The sequence below is a fragment of the Gambusia affinis genome, linkage group LG08, assembly GCF_019740435.1.
Source record: "Gambusia affinis linkage group LG08, SWU_Gaff_1.0, whole genome shotgun sequence".
In the NCBI taxonomy this organism is placed as follows: domain Eukaryota; kingdom Metazoa; phylum Chordata; class Actinopteri; order Cyprinodontiformes; family Poeciliidae; genus Gambusia; species Gambusia affinis.
The window spans coordinates 20,471,723-20,489,235 of NC_057875.1; the positions used below are offsets into that span (position 1 = coordinate 20,471,723).

General features: G+C 41.3%; 1 protein-coding gene across 1 annotated transcript; it reads right to left on the bottom strand.

Moving 5' to 3' along the window:
- Positions 1-695: 695 nt before the first annotated feature.
- On the bottom strand, positions 696-15,351 carry appl2 (adaptor protein, phosphotyrosine interaction, PH domain and leucine zipper containing 2). The gene is made up of 21 exons (XM_044124111.1): positions 15,225-15,351; positions 13,738-13,836; positions 13,352-13,411; positions 11,744-11,815; positions 10,781-10,868; positions 10,654-10,695; positions 10,478-10,536; positions 9,968-10,114; positions 9,106-9,188; positions 8,550-8,702; positions 5,667-5,855; positions 5,528-5,570; positions 5,235-5,291; positions 4,568-4,662; positions 4,125-4,280; positions 3,872-3,921; positions 3,614-3,788; positions 2,784-2,820; positions 2,538-2,693; positions 2,373-2,420; positions 696-1,585 (listed from the first exon to the last, which is right to left on the bottom strand). The coding sequence occupies exons 1-21, from the start codon at positions 15,279-15,281 to the stop codon at positions 1,454-1,456; spliced, it is 1,998 nt and encodes a 665-aa protein (XP_043980046.1). The 5' UTR covers positions 15,282-15,351; the 3' UTR covers positions 696-1,453.
- Positions 15,352-17,513: the final 2,162 nt, after the last annotated feature.

Consider the following 17,513-nt stretch of genomic DNA (forward strand, 5'->3'; position numbering starts at 1 on the left):
AACAAGGTAAATATTTTTTTGAATTAAAGTTTTATGACTAGGCTGGACAAAAAAAAAAAAAAAAAAAAAAATCCCGAATGCTTCTAGTTTTAAAACGAACTGATGAAAAATAACAGCTCAAAATGCATCACTTAAGGCCAAAACTTAGTATTAAATTCGTCCGTGAAGTGAGAGTATGCTAACTTTTCACTTTTACGCTAACTGGTATAGTAGGAAAACCAGTCCTGAATCAATAGTGCCTCTAATCCTCCTACATTGTTGGAACATAAGCTAAACAAAAACCATTTAATGTAACATTCAAGGTCAGGTTCTGTTCTTATCTGTACAAAATCTCCATTGCTTACAGTTTATCTGCTGAAATAAGATCAAACGACAAAAAAATGTCCAACATTCCCACAGACAACTACGCTTTCAGCTCTTGTGCTTTGAAACATGCGAAGCGGCCGTTTCTGGGTCTTCTTTCATGCATTAATGGAGAAACTTTGAGTGGAGATTCCTCTTGTATTACTGTTCGGTACTCAGAGCAGAGGCTTTAATCTTCTACAAGTGGAGACGGTGTCATTTATTCATGAACCGCAACAGTCCCTGCACACACACGCAGATCAAACAGCAAATAGACACTCTGACAAACCATATTTACACACGACTCAGAGGAATGGAGCGTAGAGTTTGTTGTTTTGTTTTTTTTGGGGGGGGGGGGGGGGGGGGTTCAATGAGGATGTTGCGGACAGATTATCCTCAGATTTGTTTTTATGCAGGTAGTGGGGAACTACTTCGAGCTTGATGTTAATATCGCTCACCAGGAATGCTTAAGATGGTGAAGCGTTAAAGTTTGTGGAGAGAGAGCAAAACATTTTCTCTCCTGCCCTGTATTTTATGGCTGATTATTATAAACCGCTATAGTCACTGTGAGCAAAAGCAATCAACATTGTCTAAACTTTCTTCTTTTTTTTTTTTTTTTAGCTTCTTTTGCTGTATTAATTAGTGCTTAACCTTAAAAGTGCATTATTTGTTTCGTTCAGAAAAGAAAAGAAAAAAATTGCCAAAAGAGATTAATTACTTACAGGTTTACGAGTCTTTCCGTACACAAACACCCTTCACACTATGAAACAAATGTAAACCTAAGCTGAAGTGAATAATTCACCACCAGGACCAATCAGGGCGCAGGACCTTAGGACCTGCCTGCTGTGTAAAAATAGTGCACAAGGAAATTAAGAACTTCGAAGATCCATACTGGTGTAAACATGGAACAGATGATACTGAACCCAAAGAGATGGATTTGACTTTTGTTTCTGGTCAAACGCCATGTCTTAATCTGGAGATATGAACCCTGCGCTCTTGGGATGGTGTTACAGTACTAGAGTTAGGGGCGGGGAGGTCGTAATGAAACCTGGTTTTTGTTTTGTTTTGTTGTTTTTTTTTTTCTGGAGGAAAAGGAATGTTCTAATGACGACTAGGCCTCAGACTCCAGGTCTTCTTGGTTCTCTCCGCTGTTCGAGTCGCCCGTCTCGGGTTCCAGGAGAAGGAACTTGCCGTCGTTGGTCAGAGGCATGTTCTTCATCAGCTCGGCCAGGGCCTCTGGATCCTTTAACAGAAACAGACCGTAAATACAATGTGTCAGTGTAAATACATTGACTCACAAAACGCAAGTTTTCACATTTTGTCACGATACAGTCAGACGTCAACGTATTTTATTTATCTATTTATTTTTTGTTTGCTTTTATTTTTCGCCTCCTTTACTCTGATATCCATAAATAAAATCCAATGCAACCAGCTCTGGCATTGGAAGTTGTCTAGGTAGGAAGTTTCTTAGTGAACAAACACAATCATGAAGACCAAGGGACAAGGAGAAAGTATGTGGAGACGTTTAAAGCAGGGTTACGGTTAGGTTATAAAACTATATCTCCGACCTTTGAGCATTTTAAATAGCACTGCTTGTTTCATGAGAAAACTGAGAGTATGGTGCAGTAGTGGACGGAAATCTGAGTCTGTAGGTGTCCAACGCTAGTAGAGACAAATGTTAACGCACGTTTAGAGGGGGCTACATGATATTGGCTCAGAGGAGCTGATTACATTTGTTTACATGTCATGCAAATGAGTTTGACTCTAGTTTACGTTGCAGGTGCTCCCTCTAGTGGAGGCATTTGGTCTCCTCTTTATTCAAATCATCATTAACTTCAAACTAAATTATTTTTAAAGCTGAAAATCTAAACATAATAGAGTCATCTCACTCCTGACATGGATATAAAACTGTCGCCTCCCTTTATGCTTTTACATAAAAATTTTTTTTAAAAACTAGAATTAATCAAAAGAATCAAGCATGACATCCTGGATTTGGATTTGCTGTCTGTGTCCCATAATAACATATTTACCTTCTTTGCTTCTGTAATCTCCTTTGCCAAGTTTATGGTGTAACATATCTGTGAACGAAAGGAGGAGGGCAGAACTAATTACACACTTTCAGCATCAGTGAGCACGAGTCTGAACTCAAGCAGAAAAACAAAAACACGTATTTTGGGGGTTGGGGGGGGCCCAACCTTTTCGCCCTCCGTGTTGCTCTCAAAGACAAAGGCGCTGAACGACGGCTCTCCCTCCTCGTTCCCGTCGCTCCAGTCTCTCCCCTCGACCACAAACCCCATCAGCCTCCCGTTCTCCTGATGGGCTGCGAACTGGCACACCTCTTCTAGCTGGAACTGAGGAAATAAAAGGTATTAACGTGGTGCAGACAGCATGACGGGAGCCTTTAATTAAAAGCAATGACCCGATTTTTAGGGCATGCTTACGCTTATTCTTGTTACTTGAGTTTGTGGGTCAATCAACCTGCGAAGGAGAAAAGAAAATGCTTTTCTTTTAGGAAGTTTTTTTGCCTCTTTTTTTTTTTCCCCCACTTTTAATTGTGACCATGTTTTTACCTGTCATTTGTAAGAATGATACAAATACTTTTGTAGAGGCATCAAGAGAAAAATTGCTTGATAAGTCAAAGTTTTACAAAACCCCGTGTAACAAAAAGAGAGAAAATATGAATGAAGCAGCTTGTGCTACCTTAATGCTGTTCAGCTGTATAGTTTTAGACAAAAACTGTATCCACCTAAGCTTTAATGCTAGAAATGTGATTATTAAGGCAAATGTGTCACATGGATGATTATGGTTCACCACTCAGGGAAGAATTATATTGGGGGTGGCAAATGCGCTTTGGAAAAAAGAAAAAAAAGAAAAGGAAAATGTCATCAGTTGCTTGCGCTCTAGTTTGTACTTTATTTTATGAAATTAAAGAATATTCATATGTGCCCAGTAAGCAGAGGGTACATCTAGGAGCTTCTCTTCCCCCCCCCCCCGCCCCCCCCCCCTTATACCTCCCAATATCTTTTGCCTGTTTCGATATTCTGCATTTCGAATGGTTTTTAAAATGAAAAACTGCCTAATTGATGCTTTTTAATAAAGTATGTCAAAAACAGAGGAGAAAGAGTTTATTTCCTCACTGGATAAAGGAGCTTGTTTGGTTTGTGTGTGGTTTGTTTATGCATTTATCATGTAATTCTTCAGTCAGAACTACAAATTACATTGCAAATGGATGCTAAAAGAGCAGTTCTCAAAAAGACAAAAACAGAAGTACCTGAGGCTGCTGCTGGTGACCATGAGGTGGGCCTCGGTGGTCCTGAAGATGTTGTGGATGGCGCGGGCCGCCAGCACCTGCCTCATGGCCTCGTAGATCACCTCCTGGTTGTTTCCGCACCGAACGGCCATGGAGCCCAGGAAGCGCACGGCGAACACCTGCTGCAGGAGGGAGTCTGCAGAGGTAAACAGACATCATTTACAACAGTTTAACATTAACAGTGTCTTAATGGGGCACGCGGAACAAGACTAAGGTTACCATCACTCGCTCCTGTACTCTCTTCTGTTTCCCCAAAAGGGTTCGTCCGCCTGTAACGATGCAAGCACATGCATCAGCAAAACAAAGAAGCAGTTAACCCCCTGCAGCGGTCATTATGAAGATCTCAGTTTCCTCGAAATGATGTAATCCACTCAGTGAGGCCAGTGTTTGGGGAAAATTAGAAGTGCCTCACCCCCCCTGCCTGCATATGGATAAACAAGCATGGTCATGCGACTCTCCTGCCCTGCCTCACCTCCCCCCGGCTCTGTTCTGGTCCTGGAACTCGGACGCCGGCAGCATGATGTCGAACTGAATGGGCGTCCCAGGAGCGATCAGGTCCTCTGGTTCTGGAGCGGCCCCTGTTTTCTGGGAGTCGCTTCCAGCAGGTTGAGCACCTCCCGGCTTGGCTCTGAAGGGACAGGACAACGGACGACTGAGCTTCAGGGAATGAACTCACCAGAAGTAAGCTCACTTTTATTTCTAGGACTTCCAGCAAGCACATCTTTGTGTGTCGACTGAAATGTTCAACTAAGCATGTCAAAAAGGTCTTTTGGCCAATACTGACTTCGTCCCGTTCAACAGAAAAACCCCTTATAGAAGAACTATGTCAGTTTGCAACAATTTTGCATTAATAACAACAGGCTGTACTAAGCCGTTCTCTACATATAGCAGTGTGTTTGAAAGTGTGATACTGACCTGTCGGGGTTGGGTGAACCTTCTTGTCTCTTCTCAAAGCTGGTGATCGGAGTGACTGCCTGTATGGCGGTTTGGTTCAATCTGATAGCGACGGCCTAAAGAGGAGCAAAGCCTTTCAATAATTAGCATAAATCAGGATTAGGCTGTAGAGAGCAGAATACAGAAGATAAATGAGACAAAACGGGCCGTGTTGAGAGGCTGGAGCTGTGAAGCTTTATTAAATTAGCTCATTCTAAAATTGTTCTCCATCTGCTGCTTAGCTCACCATGTTTAAGCTCCTCCAAACCGCCTCATTTCTATTTATTGCTCTCAATCCGAACAATTTGCTACCAATTTGTGCTGGGAATTGGGCTGGTGAGATGTGATTCTGAGAAATGTAGGACTACTATTATTAGTGGCACACTGATAGTGTCTAAAATCTGTAATACAGGATCTTACCGAAGTATTTTTTTTTAGAAACTTTGATGTATTTTACAGATATTCTTTGTGACAGACTAACACCAAGGAGCACAACTGTAAAGCAGGAAGAAAATTACATGCAGTTTATTGAATTTAAAAAAAAAAGTGTAAAAACTCAGCACGCTACCAGCATTGTGTTCTACAAACAGGGATGGTGGGATAGTTGCTGCTCTGTTTAACACTTTTGAAATTCAAATTGTGCATTTACCTCTGGGTTATCTGTCAGGTAGATCTGCCTGGAGATGTTGTTCACAGTGCAAATCCACTAAGAAACAAACACACACATTAGACCTCCCTCTAGCTGCGTCACGACTTCCCCTAAAAGAACTGGACTAATACCAGCTGTAAGAGACCACTCAGATGTGTCCGAGCGAAAACAATGATGAAAACCACACAAACGACGCCTGACAGCGTCTCCGTTCTCCCGTGACGGACAGCACATCTCTCTGTGATGCAGATCAAACAAACCGACGTTTAAGCTGCCTCCTGTTTCACACTGACCTCCTCGTACTCCTTTTTGCTCTCAGCTTGTAGAATCATCGACCTGTTGGGGGGGGGGGTGAACAATAACGATAATTAAACCAAGTTTGACCATATTTTCGGCTTGCTTGTAATTGTCAGAAGGGAGGGGCGCGCGTACGTCTTTCCTGAAGGGGAGGTTATCTGAAAGCAGTAACGTCTGTCCTCGCACTCCACCGCCATGACGGAGCTGTTGTCCAGGTCCAGCACCATGCCCCCCGCCACGGCCCCTCGAGGCTGGCACATGAGGTTTCCTCCTTGGGTAAAGAAGAAGAGTCGATCCCAGGCCGTGGTCACCAGGCCTGTTTTACTGGGGAACGGGAAGAGCGACCACAGTATGAGTATGTACATCGGCATTTTATTGTTATTGTGATGACCTATACAAACAGGAGGATCTACAGAATGGCTGTGATCACATCATCCATCCATTTCTCTTATTTACATTTAATACTGACTAAAACCTTTTGGATTCTGACAAATATGAAGTACAGTTTGGACATTTGGAGGTGAGAAAGAATGAAATAATAGTTTTTAAAAAATCACATAGAAAATATCTTAATCCGCATTTGCATAAAAACTAACATTAGTGCAAGTTTCCAGCAGTGATTCACCCAGTCTGGTTAGTATTTGTTTTGCGAACACAACTAATGATGTGCTTTGTCATTATAAAGAGCCTTATTGGACATGAATGGAGAGTTAAGCAATAAAGCTTCAACCTTGGCAAACAGGAAGTCATTAAGATTCGCCACGCAGGATAACAACACCTGTTTGGCTTTCTAAAACTAAGTTTGAAACACTTTTGATGCAAAAGTCATTTGTCCTGATCATTTACCTGTCAGCAGTTTCCACGTGGAAACTGAAACATTAATCGCAGTGAATGCCTGATCAGTTTCGGCAATATAAATTATGATTAGCTCAGTGCTAATCTCAGTTCTGATGCACCGCTGACTCAGGAAGGCTTATAGCTTTATGTAAAGAAATTTTCCAGGGTATTAAAAAAATTCTGAGTGCTAAAAGGTATTTAGACCCATTAAGACTCTTAAACTGAGTTTTTCCCACTTTAGTTTTTTCCTGCGGGCCCTTGTTGTTCTTGCAGAGCCTACAGATTTCAAATACTTTATGCTCCTTGAATACTGACTACTTCTCTCTAGTCTCACTTAGAAAAACATCTTAAGCTTACACCAAGCCAAACCACTCTCGGCTGTTAATTAATTGAGCTATTTAATTTATTTTATTTTTTTTACCTTTTTTTTATATATATAGAATTGCAGTATAAGTTTCATGATGTTTTTGATTGAACTTGATTGATTTGTAGCACAATCAAGTAACTGTTACCTTCAGTTCTAAAAATGTTTTTAAACTACAGGTGTGTGATTCACACAAATTAGTCATCGGTGTTCCTTTTTTTCTCCTTCCACGTCCTGTTTCCAAAATAAACAGAAATGCTTCGATAATCTTGGACCAATCCTGAGGTGCGCGGCTCCCGGTGGACTCTGCGACTCAAACACTAAATACTAAGAAACCATTACAAACGGCAGAGCTCATTTGCCCTCAGTTCCATCAAAGAGTTTGAGGTTGCACTTGATGTACAGAGTGACTGGTGTTTGGGGAAACCTTTTTCCTTTGGGGACACAGACGTTTGTCGGAGTGCTTTGATGTATATGAGGGAGCGACGGGGTTTGACAGCGCTGGCATTTCACTAAATCACAACCTGCGCCACACTGCGGTTTTATCCCCTCTGGCCGTTAAGGAAGTTTCCCTTCTCATACATCTGCTCTACAATAAGCTGGCAGAGCACGCTGCCACCATGTTACCTGACCCACCTCGTCTTCTTTGACACTTGTTGTTTCTCTCGTTTATGTTTTCTGCATATTGATGGGGGGAAAAAAACTTCCCAAGAAAGGCTGCCTCTATAGCCGAGCCAACAGAATACCATCAGTCACAAATAACCAGGAAACATCCCTGGAGCTCAGATAGGGTCAAAATTATGGTAATTAATCTTACAGGGTATCTGCAGGTTTCAGCAAGTCACATTTCTAAGACGGCAGAATGTCACCTTGAATTACATTTTTTTTGCACATCACGCACCTGGCCTCATATTGGTTGGTTACAGAAATAAGCTTGTGGCAAAAACAAACGTCCTGCCAACTGGAAATAAATTTGCACTTACCCATAATAAACAGCTAGCTAGACGGGTGTGGAATAAAATAATTATTCATAGTATGCTTACTTTTATTAGAGGTTTATTTAATGTTAATCTTACATGTTTAATCAGTTTATTATATCTTACTCAGACTTACAGAGTCATTGTTTCTCTTCTAGCCTTCACAAGTTTGCTCCAGTGTGATAAGTAAATAACTATTTACTGGATTTTATTTTATTTACTACTAAATAACTCCGGAGTGACAGACCAGACCCAACGGCTGAGTGATTATTATTAGGCACAGAATATTCTGCCTGAAACTGGTTTTTAACTAAAGGTTGCATTTTTCTCACTATGTGTATTAATCTGATAAGTTTTTTTTAGAATATCAGCGATGACCCCCTGTCTGTGTACGAAGGGCATTAAACAGTATATATAGAGAAGTGATTCCTTTGTCTAGTCAGATCTCAGAACTCTCTGGGTTCTCCATCTGGCCAGATGTAATAAAGCTGTGTTTTGTTCTCTCTTTTTAACGAGGTTTGGACTTTGTTAATTTCTCGCACTCGACACGGGGTATATTAGCAGCTAGTTAGCAGTAGCCTCAACCACCTGCAGTCGCAGAGCGCAATGAAGATGTTTACGTGTTCACAATTTGATGCCAGGAAATTGGCCTCTGTGTCTTCCTGAAGACACAGAGGCCTTAAACCGACACTCGGTTTAAGGCCATGATAAAAATTTAAGACCTGCGGTTAATGTATTTAAGACCAACTTGCATTTTTTTATGAGTAAGACATTTTAAGACCTTCATTTTAGATAGATGGATTTAAGACCATTTAAGGATGTGCATACACCCTGTCTTACTTCCTAATGTTGAGGTAGCCAGCCTTCTGGATAAGAGTGCGATTGACGGTTTCAGTTTCCTTATCTGGCATATACACGGTGTCTTCCACAGACAGAAACTCCTTCTGCGCCATGCGCATGGTCTCGGCCTCAGCGTCCAGCTGCTTCTGGATACTGGACAGAAAAATTACATTTTTAACGGGAAGACATCTCAGCTCAATCCTAAATCCAAAATGTTCACACTCCTGAATTTTTCCACATGGTGTCACATTGCAACTATAAGCTTTCCTGGATTTTTTTTTTTTTTTTTGGAGGGGGACTAAAATAGAAGTCTATCATTGTGAGGTAGTGAGACTGATTTACGTGGTTTTCAAAATGTTTTTCAAATGAAAGTCTGAAAAGTGCGGCAGCCGTTTGCGGACATCACTCTCTTAAAATCTAATAAGTACGATAAAGGTTTGTGGTTGTGATGTGACAATAAGTGGAAAAATTCAATGATTTTTCAAACATTTGCAAGATATCAAGAGCCAAAGTTGTGCTTCATCAGTTGCACACATTGAATATTAAAGTTAGTTACTTTTGGGCCATGTTGGACACTGAGGAGAGAAAACTTTCCATCTTCTTTGACACAAGCTCAAGGCCCTTCTTGAAAAAGCTGATCTGTGAGTGAACACATAACAGAGACATAGTTAGCTATTACACCGCACTTCCTGTGTGGGTCTGCAATTAAAACGTCTTCATACTAATTTTTTTCTTCTTGCCAATAAGACACTGTTTCTAGCTGCAAGACCCTTCAAACTTATCAGCACATCCTAGTGAATCAGTGCGAAAACCCTTAAATAAACAATTTATTGCTCTAGTGCTGTAAAAATTGTGAAATCATCATCAATCACTTTAATTTAAGTAGATTACATCTGCTCATTGGGGGTGGCAGAAAAAACTTCAACGTTAATGTTAAAGGTTAAACATTTTAGGTTAGTCAGAGGGGCAAAGAGCTGACATCCTGCTTCCCTCGGGTATGAATGTCATGTGACACAAAGGTAGATTGATCTTGAACACTTCCAAGTGGGAAAGACATAAGAACATGCTGTCTCTACTCTACATCCCCAGAACCAAACATGGAGATGCAGCATTTGGTTTCTATGCTCCACTAATTTGGAACAAACTTCCACAAAACTGACTTCCTTAAAATCAACGCAACAAGCTCGCCTGTTTAGAGCTGCTTTTGATCCATAAAAATGTAAACATAGCGTTCAAATGCTTGCTTCGTAATCTGGACACTGTGTTATGTTTGTTGCGGCGTAAAGCACTTGGCACTCGCCGAAATGTGCGACGCAAATAAAACGCAGGAGCTTAGAAAACGACAGCATTTCTGCCTCTTATTGCGAATGCATGCACGATCACCAAAATGTCCTCGGATGCAGTTCGAAGGTCAGTACCTGCGCCTGAGTGTAGCCCAGCATGGGCTCGAGCATTGCGACTCTCTTGCGGTACTGCAGGGCATTGAGGGCGCAGTAGTACTGCAGCGAGGCCTGGTGCTGCTTCCTCCTGGTGTAGGCCACCTCCTTCACCATGTCTGCCTTCAGCTGTCCAAACAGAATAGGTCAGAGCATGCAAATGCACCCCTTGCACATGTATGGCTATCGAGATTTGCACTCCTCTACGTATTGTATGCAAACACCCGTCACGCTCTTAAAAATGCAAATGAGCGAGCTCCCATTCCCTTGTCCATTCAAAACGACACTCTCATGTTTAACAGCTGCAGCGTCTGTTCTTCAGCGTGAAGTGTTACAGTTTTAGAGCCCATTTTGCTCTGCAGCAGGTCGCTTTTTTGTTCATATCGCACAGTTTCAAATGGTCATTGAACACTTGCGCTGCATTAACAGCAGTGTTGCTGCTCTGGAAGGCTTTTAGCAGCTTGTTAAATCAGCACACTGCGGTTACTCTACCTTTTCGTTCTCCTTCTTCTTCGGCAGTCGGCTGTACTTGACCATAGCCGCCTCATGCTCTGATCAGCAGGAAAGAGAGAGAGAGAGAGAGAGAGAGAAAAAAGGGCGGTGGGGATATTAGATCTGCAAATAAGGCCTGCAATTTGCTTCTGAAAGCACCAAAAGTTGACGCTTACCATCAGTGGCGATGCCGAATATTTCCTTCAGAGTGCTTATTTCTGCAAAGTTTAAAAGTTTAGTTAAATAATCCAAGAAAAATGTGGGAAAACTTCTTTTTTTTTCTTCCGTTTTATATTTGGCTACCTGTGAGGTCTTTCTCTCTGAACTGGATCAGGGGGAACACCATGCTGTCGGCCATCTGGTTGGCCAGCTCAGAGTGGAGCGAGTTTAGCTGGAAAAAAGAAAAAAAAAATTACTACACATTAAAGCTCAGCAGGAGGACAGGAAGCGGCGCCTCAACAGACATCTTGGACGATTCCCATTTATTTTTGTTTTGGTTTTTTCTTTTATTGAAAGTTACATTTTCCAGCTAGGAAAGATCATTTTCAATCACAAAGTGGGTTTTACTACCTTCACTCTGTGGAACAGAGGGTTATGTGAAGGATAACAATAAAAAAACCTTCTGTTCATCCTGAAAAAGGAAACCGAATCTCACAGATGAGCAAATCCTTCTTTTATTCTCTGCGCTCATCAACAAGCTCCATGCCGACGGCTAACAAGTCTGAAGGCTGAAGCTGGTGGGTTTGGTTTGACTTGATGGGAGCGGATCGGCTAGATTAGATTCAGAACGGAGCCTCGTTTCCTCGGTGTGGACGATGGAGTAGAAGGTCAACACCTTGTATCTTTGACGACGCGAGTCCTTGGCAGGTTCCTGACCCCCTACGGCTGACGGGGACAGGTCCATCTGCTCTGCCTGCACACACACTCCTGAGTCAGCCACGCATCCATCCATCGACCCGCTGCTCTGCTTCGCTCTGTTCATCCATCCAGCCTGACACACATCACATCCGCCTCCCCGCTTAGCCACTCAGTTCGGGTCTCACAGGACTGATAGTCTGTCCGTCTTTTTATTAGGCTCTTTTTTTTTTTTTTTTTTCCTTCCCTGCAGGATGCTGTGGGGAGCACAGGTGCAAAATCTCCCATAATGAGATAAAGTTGGAATAAAGAGCCCAACTAATAAGTTTGGAGCAGTTTATCATCGCTCAGTGAGTGCGCGGTTTTACGGAGAACCGCCGCAGAATGACACTAAGAAGGACGGGGCCTTACCTCTCCGACGGTTTTTGCAAAGCTCTGAAGTGTAGTTATGACCTCTTCGTCACCTTTCCCCAGTGCAAAGTTCTAGACAGAAGGAGAAGCGGTTTGAGATGTTTGACTCTGAAAACCTAAAGTGTAGGGAAGTTGGGCGTTAGTTCCTGTCAGAATACCTCAAATTGAAGCTCTAGTTTTTCTCTTTTGAAAACATTTTTCCTGTGTGACTCCGTGTTAAATCTACATAATGAGCTATGAGGAAATTCATGGATACAGGACAGCTTTCTGTTCTGTTTTGTTGTTTTGATGCTAGTATAGGGGTAATTGAAGCATATTTCACTTCTCATATCACACCCACACTAGATGACAGCCTGGTTGCAATACTGGGCTTCTGTCTGGAATATAGAGACACTGTGTACACCATTCCTACAATATTCTGGACCGGACTTTATTAAGGGCTTACAGGGGCAATATCCCAGGGCGCCAATATTTGGGGAGACCCCACAGATTTTTATTCATTTTATTTATTCTAATGAATGCCTGTTTTGCAAATATTGTACTTTAGATGGGCATCTAAGGCCCATATCAGGTGAGTTGTATTAATATTTTGGGACTTTTGTGAATATAAACTAAAGTATTTTTTAGTTTTTGCATCTTCAGTTGGTGTCATCAGTTCATACCTGGTTTATGCAAATGTAAGTTGTATTAGTGAAATAACTTTTCTTTTGTGGAAAGGGCACCAAATCGTTTCCAGCCCCGGGGCCCACATCTTTGTAAATTCGGCCCTGGTGACAGGGGAGTTCCACGATCAGCTAACCAGTGAGAACTTAGTCTGTAACCTTTAACCTTCACAACAGCAATGGACATCATCCAAACTATCACATAACTGATTTCAATCATGCTGTGTTAAAAAAACAACAGATATTATTATTATTTATGTTATTTAAAACAAAAACACAATAAATCATAAAGGGCTTTTTAAAACAAACTGAACAATTCGCATATTAAACTTAGTTTTGACAAATTTGCATTTCTGAATGAAATATTTTCCTCAAACTATTTATCATAAATATTTAGCGTTTATTTGTTAAGAGTTTTCAGTTGTTTGTTCGGAAACAAATAACATTATTTTACATCACAGCCGACATTTAAAGTCACTTCAAACCCAATTTATTCAGATTCACTTGCAGCATATTTCAAATTGCAACTCCTCCCTTTCACAGGGGAGTGTCACAGAAATATAACCCAGTTGAAGCCTGAAGAAGAACATTTTCTATTATCGCCACCTGCTGGTTCCACCCTCACAAGAGTTTCCACCAGACTTTAATGCGCCCAATTGGTCCAAAAGAATCCTGTCTTCTGTGAAGCAGCAGCAGGCCCAGTGGTTTAGCGTGTGAACCTCAGTCTTTCACTCGTCAAAACCAAACCACACCCAGCCTGTCCGCGTGAACGCCTTGTCCTTTTCAAAACCTGTGCTGTCAAAGTCCTGTAGCCTGTCCCCAGTTTTAGAAACTCTTAATTAAACCTAGATTGCTTTTTTCTGTCCAGCTTTGCCTTGGACGACTAATTAGCGTTACTTCGTAGATGAACTTCTTGATGCTTATGCTTGGGCGTCTGCAAACTTACTTTCTTTTCATAGTCGAGAAGCTGCCGTGAAAGCTGCTCTGTGGCCAGTCCCATCTCACTCTGCAAAGACAGGGGGAGGACGAGGCATCGCTTATTATGAAAGGTTAATTACAAGAGATCAGCATGCGGCTTCCCCTCATGCATCAAAAAGGAATTAAAATGGAGAGATAAGGGATGAATCAAAGTTCACACGAGGTTTCATTTGAAGACGCAAAAGGACGACGGGATAAAGCAAGTCCGACTGTGGCAGCGGGACGTCCTTCTAAGCTGTTGAACTGTAAAGTTAATAATCTATACAGAATATATGAGCTTGCCGTGTTGGAGTCATTCAAATACATTCCAAACAACATTGAACTTTTTTTAACACAGTGTGTGGGCTTTGGTACCTGCGCTCCAAACACCCTCTGCATGGCCTGCAGCAGCTGGTTGGTGTACTCCGTCAGATTCCCCGCATCTTCCTCAAACACACTCAGCAAGGAGCGGGTCTGTGGGACAACACAGAGAACGTCAGAGGGCCGACGTGGAACCGTTCCCTTCGTCTCTTGACCACCTGACTCGCAGTAAGGGAGAGATTTAGTTTCGAGATCTGAACTTCATGATGTGACCACCACCGTGTCCGATAATGTGGTCAGTGTGATGTGCACGCTGAGCACAACACTTGACGAAAAAGTTGCTAGTTAGATGTCCTTTGCTGGTCATAATTGTATTTAGCAATATCATACAAAGGAGAGGGGAAAGTAGAAATGGATACCAGACCTTTTAGATTTCATCTGTAAAAATGTGGAAAAAAGTTGTATGATGTTAATATGCTTGCAAGTTTAAGGAGGGGATAAGAGACCGAATTGAGGGTATTTCATTAGGAACTGACAAGCTGAGTAAAGGTGAAAATAAAGACATGAAGATTTTACTACAGGCCGTCTATGCAAACTAAGAAAAATCAAGACAAAGCCAAGTCATTGTAGCAAACAGGTGCAGCAAGGAAGTGCAGACAGAGCAGAGAGGTACACGCCCATAAGGGTTAGGTCTGTTTACATTTCTCAGCAGTTGACTTTTGGCACTCAAAGAAAGATAAGACTTCTTACATTAAAAAGAAATTATTAGCAGCATTGTCAGCCTTGGCTTTTTTTTTTTTAATTAGTATTATTATTTTAGGCCTAATTCCAGTGAAGGAAACCTCCTGAAAAGGGGGGTGGGAATGTACATCTATGTGTCTTCTTGCATGAGTTGCACTTAAAGTAGAACCCATTAGAGATGACAACAGTGTTTGAAGCAAGACTGAGGCAACAAACAAGAGAAAACAGCTCGGGGAGCAAGTCAAGGGTCTCCAGAGCTGATTTAATTTAACTCTTTTGCTATGCACTGAAATCCTGCAGACGTAGCGATATTAGTCAGGGACACAGCCCTGCTGCAGACTATGATGGAAACCTTTCCCACACCCTGAGAATCAGGCCAAAACTGGCTCTGCTGCAGGCTACAACCGAACTCTACATATCGCAGAGGAAAATAAAACCGCACAGAGAGTAATATTCACACTGAGCTACATGTTTGAGACAGAAGCCTTAGGATGTACACTATATACATGAAGACAACCCTATGATGAGAGGTAGCATTGTAAATATAATACACGCCACAAAATGTGTGATATTTACATAGGAGGTTGTGTTTGCGGTGGAGAAGTGTTTCTCCTAATCACCGGGGGATTACATTCTAATAACAATGTACTGGACGCTTTCATCATCGACCAGTGGAAACCGCCTACAGTGGGTACTGGATACTGGCTAGGCTAAAGTAAAGCTAACCGCTGCGCTCGTAACGCACTAAAAGGGATAACTGTGTCTCCGCACACGAGAAAAAAAAAAACACGTAGGCGTACCTGAGGACTGTCTTGCAAGGCGTCCTCAAGGAGCAGTTTGTGATGTACGGCCGGCATCTTGTTAGCTGTACCAGGAGACGGGAATGAGGGGCTGGAAATACAAAGAATGAGAACTCGGTTTCCCAGATGTCTCAGCGTGGCAACGTAAAGTTGGGGGCAGTACTCTGCTCGCGTCTCACCTACTCACAGAGGTTCACTGGAAATAGACAAATAAAAACTGCCGCATTCAATCTTTGAGAGGACAGTTTTTGGGATTTTGATGTTATTTTTGAAGCTTCCAATTTATTGTGATTTAAAGTGTAAGCCTAGCCCAAGCCAAGTGTAAGCTAGCTAAATATGAGCTAGCTTAGAAATGAACAAGGAACAAGTGTTAATAGTGCCCCCTCGTAATACTAACAGGATTTACAGCAGCTTGACATAATACTTAATTTAGAGAAATTTGTGAAGAACGTTTAAATGTTATTTCCTCAGTAATTAATAAAATCAACCCTGTTATTGTGGCAGATTGATAAAAATGTGAGAGAAAAACACATGGAAACTGCAGACAGTGTTTAAACACATTTTATCAAAAAATAGGTCTAATCACTTATAATAGTGACTTTGCAACCACAAACTTCAATATATTGCATTGCTTTTAAGTAAGCCAAGAAGTCCCATCTAAAGTTTGTCACAAGCATAAGAGAGATACTGTAAACATGTGGAAATTCAAGTCAAATAATGCAACAGATTTTTTAGAAAAGCAACTGGTCTCAACAAAATAAAACTAAAAAACAAAACACAAAAACACTATTAAACAGAAATAAACTACTATATAAAATATTAAAAGAGTAAAACATTTTAAAGTCTCTGTATTAAAAGCCAATGAGTGAATATGTTTTTTGATGATGGTAAAAAACATTGAGTTGGAGCCCGTATGATGTATGGGTGACCCTCGAAGTTTTTATAAAATATAAGCCTCAGTTTCATAAAAAAATTTTGGTGTACAAGTTTAAAAATATGTATATATTTTTTTCCTGAATTAAAATTTTAATAATCAACCCTTAAATATTTAATGTCTTATTTTCTAAAGGTAAGAATGTGCTCTGGTCAGATCAGAGCAACACTGAATATGTTGGCATACATACAGAACGGTAACACACAGCAGCACACCAAACACACAGAGTGAAACATGGCGGTGGCAGCACCATGTTGTGGAGAAACTCTTCTCCAGCAGGCACAGATAAATAAAAATAGACTTTGTCCATGCTTTATCTTGAGTCAAGATTGACTGACCCAGTCAAAGTCTAACACAGCAGGTCTCGCTTAGCTTTCAGAATTACCTCATGCAGAAGCTTAGAAGCTTTTCACACGAAGCTAGAGGAAAGTTGACCCTTCAGTGCACCTATCTACATTCCACTGATATCTTAATTGTTTGATCTGATGCTCTGCAGCAGCTGAACCCAAAATAAACAGTCTTCCTTGTGTCTGTTTATTGGAAAACACCTACTCTTGGCTTTTGGCTATCAAGTGAGAAAAAGCCCATTGAATCTTTTTGAAGATCTGAAAAATTAGTCTAACTGATCAAGGCGATTCATTGTGCTGCATATGGATAGACTAAACAAGCAGGTCAAATCGCTCCCAGGCAGAGCAGAAGACTTCCCTTCTTCTTCCTAATGGACTTGTGTTGCTTTATTGTCCAAATTAGTGCATTTCCACTCTCACTGTATTAAGTTGTTCAACTTGAAGGCACCATTGAGTCTGCTTTTAATTATAGGTGCTTTTTCTCAGTACACCCTGCATAGAAGGGCGAGCCAGCTGAACAAGAAAAAAAGAAAACATGGGGCACATTGTAGGAATGACAATAATGCTGATGCAGTTTTCCTCCCTGGGGATCATGAAGACGGTTGAGATTAATCTCAATGAGGTGCTGAACAAGTCACCACATGCTAGAAGCAGAGAGGGAGTCCAGGAATCGCAAAGAAAATCCCAAATCATGTCATTTTTATTTTTATTTTTGTAAGAAAATGATCGTAAATCATTTAAGAAATTCATGAGAATATTTTGGGCACACAGAAGCTATAAATCTTTGTAGCGGTGGCACTTCTCCCCATAATTTGGTTAAACCAGTCCAACTGTGATGTCAGAACTGTATGTGTAAGCCAATCCAGAACCATTTAGCTCTGGTGTGAAGTCCTATCTCACCCAAACGCTTCACATCAAGATTTTTTATCTGCATTGTGAAGGGTTCCCATAGGAACTTTGAGTGACGCTAACATCCACAGATGCTAGCATCCATAGATTCATAGAGCT